At 47.3% G+C, this 9,402-nt stretch overlaps 1 protein-coding gene across 1 annotated transcript; it reads right to left on the reverse strand.

The window, feature by feature from the left end:
- Positions 1-691: 691 nt before the first annotated feature.
- On the reverse strand, positions 692-5,067 carry LOC147987066 (Protein kinase superfamily protein). Its single transcript, XM_087545082.1, has 7 exons — positions 4,509-5,067; positions 4,140-4,394; positions 3,898-4,055; positions 3,728-3,807; positions 3,447-3,582; positions 3,201-3,353; positions 692-1,084 (listed from the first exon to the last, which is right to left on the reverse strand). Exons 1-7 carry the CDS (start codon positions 4,702-4,704, stop codon positions 890-892), a joined length of 1,173 nt encoding a protein of 390 aa, XP_087401208.1. The 5' UTR covers positions 4,705-5,067; the 3' UTR covers positions 692-889.
- Positions 5,068-9,402: the final 4,335 nt, after the last annotated feature.

A 9,402-nucleotide genomic window follows, 5' to 3' on the forward strand; every position in this document is an offset into this window, starting at 1 on the left:
GCAGTGGAGTGGAGTGCATGCAATGCAGATGCAGGTGCTGCCTCGTTTCCTGTGGTCACGCCTTGGTGCAGTACACGGCCACCGGTACGTCGCTGGCAATGGCGTCTCTACGCACGCATCCATAGTTCCACACGTATCAAGGTAGCCCTACGTTTGATCTAGAAAAACGATCTTATATCGTGGGACGGAGGGAGTGTTTACACTGCTCGTGCGGCCGTTTTCGCAGCTAGAAATCAGGCCTCTGAACGAACGAACCAACGGATTCGAGTTCCTGGCTGTGGTTGACACTGACACAGTTGTTTCAGTTTGATTCTTCCTGCCTGAACTTTGCGCAGCTGCACTGGGGTTTTGGGCCAGCTGAAGGACCCCGAACCGAAACCCACCGGCCGGTGGCATGCATGTGGCGGTTCAGTTTGCTGGCTAACGACCAATCAGAAGGACCATTTGCGCTTTAATAATCTCGCTCGCCTCAGCCGTAGAAAGCCCTGAACCAACAGCAGTTTAGCCGCTCAGGTCGGTTGGAGATCAAGGCCCCGGGCAGAGTGGTAGTGTCATGTCAACTTGCCAAACAGCACTGACAGCAAAACCATCCGTCAATGTCAGATGACCAGATCAGAGGACGATAATGTCGCTAGCACGGGTTTATGGAGGGAGATTCTTGCCTCTTGCGTGCAAATGGAGACATGGAAAATAATGAAACCATGGGCTAGATCAAATCCCTTACTGTTCTCGCCTCACTAGTTGCTAGTAGTTGGTTTTGTTTATGTACACTGATGATATAATCGAGAGGATCATATTCATTCATTCATACCGATCTCCTAAGCCAAAAAACAAGACGGACACTTGATCTACTGACAGCTGCAAAAAAGATTTCGGGGGGCTAATGTAATCAATCATTGGCGCGGACGCTGCACGCCGACGAGGGTATCGAGGGGGAATCCGATTCACCGTCGTAGTCATCGTCGTCGTCGTCCTCGAAGTCGGTGAGGTCGTCGAAGTCCCAGAACTCGTCCTCCACCGCCTCCTCCGGCATCTGCCACCGCTCCTGCGGTATCTCGGCCGACGACTCCAGCAGCTCCAGCACCTGCCGTCAATCACCCATACGAACCAAGTCAGCACAACCGCACAAGCACAAAATTTTCAGATACAGGTTATCAAGAGTTCAAGACTCAGAACGGGCTAATGGCAACTCAGATAGTATCATGCATGCGAATGTGCACTCCAAGCTTTGGTCAAACTGAAACATATTTGACAGTCGTGCGGTCTAATCTAACGAGAGTATCTGCCAGGTGATAGTTTAAGTGCTAGTGGTGTGTGGCGCAGTGAATCAGTGATGATGATAAACTAATCCGTGATTGGACATGGGTTAGAGCAGACCGGGTTTTGTATATACCCAATTCTGGGGTGGCATGTTTTGTTGGCTAGCCTCGAGATTTATCTTCTCGAGCTGTCCTGTGTCCCCAACCTCCCTCCCCTCGGCCTTCCCGTGAGTCAGCAGTAGTACTAAGCTAGAAGCAACAGAGCATCCTATGCCCTTGCAAATTGCAATACCATTATCAAGAAACCGGCCATTCTTGGGAGCTGCGACGCGGCCAAAAGGACCAGAAGACCCCTTTGTCATCTTCCAAAGCCAGAGTAAAACAGCCAGATCGCCCTGTTGCTTGTCCTAATCCTCATTCCCCACCCACTCGCTCACCAACGGAAGATTCAATGCTGCACAAGTTCTCCTTGTAGCTTCCATAATTAGGCTCCAGTACCACTGCTCAACCCCTAACCGTCGAGGTCGAGAGCAGGCTCCCGTGGCCGCTTGGAGTTGGAGACAGGCTTTTCCAGCCAGGATATATATACTGATTGATCCTCCATTATGCATGCAGCATTATCATTACGCAGCGCCTCTGATTTTCGTATATGCTGCACTGCTACACACAGTGATACAGTGTACATGCATCACTCATTTCCTACAGTGTGTGTGATCCTAGTTGGTTCGGTGTGATGTCCAGCGGAGCAGACGAAGACAAGAGACAAGCTAGTCGACGCAATCACACGGGTTTGGTTTGGTGCAGTGTTACTCGCGCGCGTACGTACTGGTCGGCAGATGCGTCCTCGCGAGCGAGCTTAAACTAAAGCTAGAACCCTAGCCGTGCTGTCGCGACTGACTAACTGACGCAACGTAAACGTGGCAGTATTTAACAACCATATCCGTATGCGTGTACGGGACGGGTGGGCGACCCTGACAGACATGCTACCGCAACTACGACAGGTGCGAGCCGTATGTGTGCAGCCGGCTAGTCTTGTTTGGGCTCTATTTGATTGGACGGAGAATATACGGATTATTAATTTTGTGTCCATGTTATTAGATAGGGAGATTATTCTCGGTGATATGGTTACCTGGCACCGGACATCCATAAAGTAATGGACTAATGGTGACCTGCTGATTACTACTAGCATGGCTTGACCCGCAGTGCAGATCAGTACTATTATTAAGACAGACGGCGTCTCTTGGACTAGATCCTTCGGGCAGCTTTTGCAGCAGCTCTTGACAATTATTAATCCATCCAAGCCGGCATTGATTTATTTTTGGCCCATTCCAGTTGTGATTTGTCCACGCCATTGTATGCTGCTAGAATGGCAGAGCTGGTGAACCTACCGTTCAGACCATCCGGGCACGCAGGTACCTTGTAAGAAGCTCTTCGGATAATGTTTCTTGTCCGTCTGATTGGCAATCTAGTTGGAGAAGTTGCAGCTGTTGCCAATCGCAATGCAGGGCAAGAGGTTTGTTTTGGATGCCGGAACAAGAATGGGAATATAGGTGGTTGTCTTTGCCTTTTGTCGTCCGTTTGGTGATGGCTAGGGTTTCAATTTGGTGGCCCATCCATGGTTATGGCGCGAATCCTACCACCATGTCAGAGTCTGACCTACTACCCCAGCATCTGCAGAGCCAGACGGTTATGCGCAGGTTCTATCTAGGGCAACAATTAGGGCACCAACTATCGAAAGCTACGTGCGTTATTCAGTGCTGATCGGCATCGGCGCCATGTATGTATGTCGGCAGAAGCCTTCAGCGTTACACTTACAAGATTATTAATGCTGCGGCTGAATTCTGAGCTTTGTCCCTAATTTGGACAAGGTAGGGCAGCAAGTGTAGAGGACGAATATACTGTATTTTTTTCAGTGGTTTGAGTGGCTAGTACGTTACGTACCTCTGTCATCGTGGGCCGCCACGCGGCGGCGGCCCTGGAGCAGAGCGAGGCGACGAACATGAGCCGCCGGAGCTGGCCGGCGTCGTAGCCGCCGTCGCCGAGCCGCGGGTCTACCAGCCCTTGCACCACGCCGTCCTTCAGGTAAGGCTTGGCCTGCATGCCGGAGCGGACGAGAAAGACTCAGCCACGTCGTCGCACCGGGAACGAGCATGCGCCGCTGATGACACACGTGGCGTTACTACGTACCCATGCGAGGAGGCTCATGTGGGAGCCGTCGACGGGCTTGCGGCCGGAGATGAGCTCGAGGAGGAAGACGCCGAAGGCGAACACGTCCGTCTTCTCGTCCACGATGCCGTGCGTGAAGTACTCCGGCGCCAGGCACCTGCACGCCCGCCCGACCACAGAGTCAATGCCACGTCGCCACTCTCTTCCTCCTCTTCTTCAATGCGGCACGTAGTAGTACTGTACAGCTTCACTACCGGACAGAGGGAGACGAGAGGAAAGGTTTTGAGTTTTGACTGACTGACCCGAAGGTGCCCTCGATGGGCGCGATGGCGTGGTGCGTCCACTCCGACGGCAGCCACCGTGCGAGCCCGAAGTCGGATATCTGCGTAGAGCAACGTCTGTCAGCCACCGCCGCCGTCGAACAGGGGAAGCAGGAGCAGAGTGTGTTGATGAACCGAGAGCATGGACGCACCTGGGGCTGGTAGTCGGCGTCGAGGAGGATGTTGGAGGCCTTGATGTCCCGGTGGATGATCCGGCGCGCGCAGCCCTTGTGGAGGTAGCGGAGCCCGCGAGCCGTGCCCACCGCCACGCCGTGCCGCTGGCTCCACGTCATCACCGGCCGCTTCTCGTCTGCACCGCATCAGTCAGGCGACACGTACTAGAGCTAGACTACATTGGGGAAAAGCAGAGCATGCGGAGGGAGAAGGGACTCGCCGTGGAGGTTGGCGGAGACGGAGCCGCGGGTGGAGAAGTCGAAGACGAGGTGGAGGCCGCGGTCGACGCAGCAGCCGAGGAGGGAGGAGACGTTGGGGTGGCGCACGTGGCCCACCGTGCCCAGCTCAGTCAGGAAGTCCTTCTCCTTCTTCTCGTCCGCCGCCGCCGCTGCCAGCCGCTTCACCGCCACGGCGCGCCCGTCCGCCAGGATGCCGCAGTACACCTCGCCGTACCCGCCACGCCCCACCACGTTGTCTGCACGCACGCACAACCCATTCATGCACTCTGTTATGTAACGCGCGACAACGCCGGAGCAAGAAAGAAACGGCGGGCATGAACAAACCGGCGTTAATTGATTCTTGTTTTTACCTGGGTGGAAGCCGTTGGTGGCCTGGTCAACCTCCTCGTAGGAGAAGCACCTCCACGCGGGCTTGCTCGGCGCCACCGCCACCGCCACCGGCGGCGGCGGCGGGGGCTCGGCCTCGACGACGCAGTCCTCGTCGGGGTTGCTCCGGCGGCCGATGGAGAGGAGCCGCTTCAGGCTCCGGCTCCGGAGGTAGTTCATCCCCCCTCTCCCACCTCTACCAATCTATCCACCCAATCCGGCGCCCGGCGGAGCGCACGCAGACACACTTGGCTAGCTAGCGTAGGAGGAGGGATACGAGGGCATTGAATGCCGGGGCAGCTGAAGCAAGCGAGCGAGGCAGTGGAAAGAAACTGCTCCGCATTCAGCAGGGCATTAACTCGGGCGCGTAACTGCTCCCTGCGACGTCGCGTGCGCTCAGGCTCAGCTCAGCTCAGTGAGTCAGTCACAAGTGTGGTGGAGGGAAGGGAGAGGAAGAAGATGGCACGAGGAGGGGCGTCGCTGTCCGTGGCAGTGCCTCGGCGGGGAGGGAACAGCACAGAGGGGTGGGGTGCGATGCGATGCGAGAAGGCTCCATTTTATATGCGCTGTTGGCTTCTGGCGAGGCGGGACGGGACGACGGTTGCGGGACCCGGCCGCCACCGGAGGCAGCTGCCCGCCAATGATCTCTTCTTTCTTTCTTTCTTTCTTTCTTTCTTTCTTTCTTGTACCGGCACGGCAGCACGGGAGCGCGGGAGGAGCCCCGGCGACGAGCTATTAGCCTTTTTTAATCGAAATATTATCATCGATCGCGCTCGTTTCATCCACGCGACGCGAGTGAGGTGGCGTTGCTGGCGCTGTGTTGGGTGCGGGCGGGCGGGGCTGCTGGCGCTGGTCTGATTGTTGGCCAATGAATGCCGCCCGCTTGGCGCGGCGTGTGTGGCAATGGATTCGACAGTTATTGGCTTCATGAGTCGAGCTAGCTGAGCCTGAGCCTGAGCGTGACATGTCACCCGTCTCCCATGCGTGCCTGACGAGGGGAGCGCGCCCAGGAGATAGAATTCGAGGACTAAAACGAGATAGAATTCAACTGCATTGGACTTCTCCAAGGGAGAATAAAATGAGGCCTGAGCTCGTTTTAGGGCTCCTATAAATGAAAGGTACAAGAATCACCCGCCAAAAAAAGGTATAAGAATGTATTTCGTAGAAATTTCAGAAACCCATTCATATGATACAAATAACTCTCATAGGAAAACTCCATATGGAGTGAAATCGTCTAAAATTCTTATGAAATTCTTGCAATTAAATAAGCCAAAGGTTTACCATGCCTTAGTCGTTGGGATGCTGGCCTAGGCCCGGTGTCCACAGATATGGATCCCGTCGCCTCTACTGTGCGTAGATGCTATATCTCGCTTACTGTGAGATAGAGCACCACCTCGCCCTAGAGCATCTTCAACAGGCGCATAAAAGTTTCGCGCGCTATAATAGTTTTTAGCACGGCATTGTAGCACTTTTAGCATGCAGTGTAAATTGTGAAGCATGCGCAATCCGACGCCCCAAATTTGTAGCTTTCAGTAGCGCTTTTTAACGCGTGCCCAAACCTTTTTTACGCGTGCACTATTTTACAGCTTCTGTTGGAGCTGTCCGGCGCCCAAAAAACTCGAATTTTAGCCCACGGAGCAGTTTTTTGCATCTGTTGGAGATGCTCTTACGCGTTTCCACTGGCGCATCGTTTTGGGCTGGCCTATTTCTCGTTGGCTTATCTCGATTTCTTTCTTTCTATTCTGGTGGGTCCAGGAACCTTCTACTCTTGTTTGAGGAAGATTTTGTGTCGATATTTTCCTTCTGTGTTGTTCATTTCCGGTTATCCACCCTTCTTCTCTTTTTTGATCAATTTTCCTTGTTTCATTTTCTTCATTTTCTTGCACTTTTACTTTCATTTTTCCGTTCATTTTTTTTCTTCTCTGCGGTTCCTTGTCGGTTTTCTATTTTTCATTTTGTTTTCTTATTTTCTGCTTTATTTTTCAAAAACAATCATAGATTCACACATTTTTTATTAGTTTCTCTTAGTGTACAAGCATTTTTTTATATGCGATGAACATTTTTTAAAACATTAGTGATTTTTTTTGCATCTCACAAACATTTTTGGTGTATGAACATGTTTGAAATACATATTGAACATTTCTTGAATTCACGATAATTTTTTCCATACACACCTTTTATTTTTGAAGTACACATGAACATTTTATCAATGAATGTTTGAACATGTTTACATTATCACGACATTATTTTAAACACCTGAAATTTTTTAAGTCTTTTGAACAATTTTAAATAGTATGATCGGAGTAGGATTTTCTACAAGTGCTTGCCACAGAACTAGTTAAGAGCTTCAACGGTGCAAAAGTTCTCAAAAATTCTGAAAAAAATACTGAACCAACACACCTATAATATAACATGATTCGGCGGAGGGATTAAAAAAATACGACTGTATGTGTCCTGGACAAAAAAATAAATAGTTTAGTATATATTTATGTCGCAGTGAGCTGAAATGCTTATTATTTTTGCCGATGACACATAGATGCATATTTTGACAATTCCTCCGTTGGATCATCTTATTGCATTAGAGAGATGCTCCCATATTTATTTCATATTTTTTGATAACTTTCAAACCGTTAAAAGTTTAGCGACCCTTAACTAGTTCCGTGGCAAGCTGTGATAGACACAATTTTACCTAGTATAATTTCTTTATATGTCATCTAGCAGATGATCCATCTTTGGATTGAAAGAATTCGAAAACATAGGAATAGAAGAAAAGAACAATGATTAAGATGCGTGTATTATAATTCCTATAAGATTTTGAAATTATAGAGGACTAAAATGAGATAGAATTCAAGTGCATTGGACTTCTTGAAGGAAAAATAAAATGAGGTTTGAGCTCATTTCAGGATTCATATAAAATGGAAGGTATAAGAATCAGCAGCCAAAAAAGATATAAGAATGTATCTCGTAGAAATTTGTTAAACCCATTAATAAGATCCAAATAAGTTTCATAGGAAAAATTTCTGATGGACTGAAATCCTTGAAAATTCTTGCAATTAAATAAGCCTAAGGTTTACCATGCCTTGCAGTTCTAACCAAAAATCAAATAGTCGTTGGGATGCTTGCCTAGGCCCAGTGTCCACAGATATGGATCCCGTCGCCTCTACTGTGCGTAGATGCTATATCTCGCTTACTGCGAGATAGAGCACCACCTCGCCTTAGAGCATGTTCAACAGGCGCATAAAAGTTCCGCGCGCTATAATAGTTTTTAGCACATCATTGTAGCACTTTTAGCATGCAGTGCAAATTGTAAAGCGCGCGCAATCTGGTGTCCCAGATTTGCAGCTTCTTATAGCGCTTTTTAGCGCGTGCCCAAACCTTTTTTACGCATGTACTATTTTACAGCTTCTGCTGGAGCTGTCCGGCGCCCAAAAAACTCGAATTTTAGCCCACGGAGCAGTTTTTGTGCGTCTGTTGGAGATGCTCTTACGCGTTTCCACTGGCGCATCGTTTTGGGCTGGCCTATTTCTCGTTGGCTTATCTCGATTTCTTTCTTTCTATTCTGGTGGGTCCAGGAACCTTCTACTCTTGTTTCAGGAGGATTTTGTGTTGATATTTTCCTTCTGTGATGTTCATTTCGGGTTATCCGCCTTTCTTCTTTTTTTTTATCAATTTTCCTTGTTTTGTTTTCTTCATTTTCTTGCACTTTTACTTTCATTTTTCCGTTAATTTTATTTTTTTCTTCTCTGCGGTTCCTTGTCGGTTTTCTATTTTTCATTTTGTTTTCTTATTTTCTGCTTTATTTTTCAAAAACAAATCATAGATTCACGCATTTTTTATTAGTTTCTCTTAGTGTACAAGCATTTTTTATATGCGATGAACATTTTTTAAAACATTAGTGATTTTTTTTTGCGTTCCACAAAACATTTTTGGTTTATGAACATGTTTGAAATACATATTGAACATTTCTTGAATTCACGATAATTTTTTCCATACACACCTTTTATTTTTGAAGTACACATGAACATTTTATCAATGAATGTTTGAACATGTTTACATTATCACGACATTATTTTAAACACCTGAAATTTTTTTAAGTCTTTTGAACAATTTTAAATAGTATGATCGGAGTAGGATTTTCTACAAGTGCTTGCCACAGAACTAGTTAAGAGCTTCAACGGTGCAAAAGTTCTCAAAAATTCTGAAAAAAATACTGAACCAACACACCTATAATATAACATGATTCGGCGGAGGGATTAAAAAAATACGACTGTATGTGTCCTGGACAAAAAAATAAATAGTTTAGTATATATTTATGTCGCAGTGAGCTGAAATGCTTATTATTTTTGCCGATGACACATAGATGCATATTTTGACAATTCCTCCGTTGGATCATCTTATTGCATTAGAGAGATGCTCCCATATTTATTTCATATTTTTTGATAACTTTCAAACCGTTAAAAGTTTAGCGACCCTTAACTAGTTCCGTGGCAAGCTGTGATAGACACAATTTTACCTAGTATAATTTCTTTATATGTCATCTAGCAGATGATCCATCTTTGGATTGAAAGAATTCGAAAACATAGGAATAGAAGAAAAGAACAATGATTAAGATGCGTGTATTATAATTCCTATAAGATTTTGAAATTATAGAGGACTAAAATGAGATAGAATTCAAGTGCATTGGACTTCTTGAAGGAAAAATAAAATGAGGTTTGAGCTCATTTCAGGATTCATATAAAATGGAAGGTATAAGAATCAGCAGCCAAAAAAGATATAAGAATGTATCTCGTAGAAATTTGTTAAACCCATTAATAAGATCCAAATAAGTTTCATAGGAAAAAATTCTGATGGACTGAAATCCTTGAAAATTCTTGCAAT

Source organism: Triticum urartu, chromosome 2A (genome assembly GCF_056163025.1).
Source record: "Triticum urartu cultivar PI428250 chromosome 2A, HENAU_Tu73, whole genome shotgun sequence".
Classification (NCBI taxonomy): Eukaryota; Viridiplantae; Streptophyta; class Magnoliopsida; order Poales; family Poaceae; genus Triticum; species Triticum urartu.

Excerpts from the sequence above, each read along its gene's own strand:
- LOC147987066 (XM_087545082.1), bottom strand. The coding sequence starts at position 4,704 with ATGAACTACCTCCGGAGCCGGAGCCTGAAGCGGCTCCTCTCCATCGGC. Across the intron at positions 4,395-4,508 it reads CACCAACGGCTTCCACCCAG|ACAACGTGGTGGGGCGTGGC; the intron begins GTAAAAACAAGA and ends GCGTGCGTGCAG. Across the intron at positions 3,354-3,446 it reads ACATGAGCCTCCTCGCATGG|GCCAAGCCTTACCTGAAGGA; the intron begins GTACGTAGTAAC and ends TCCGGCATGCAG.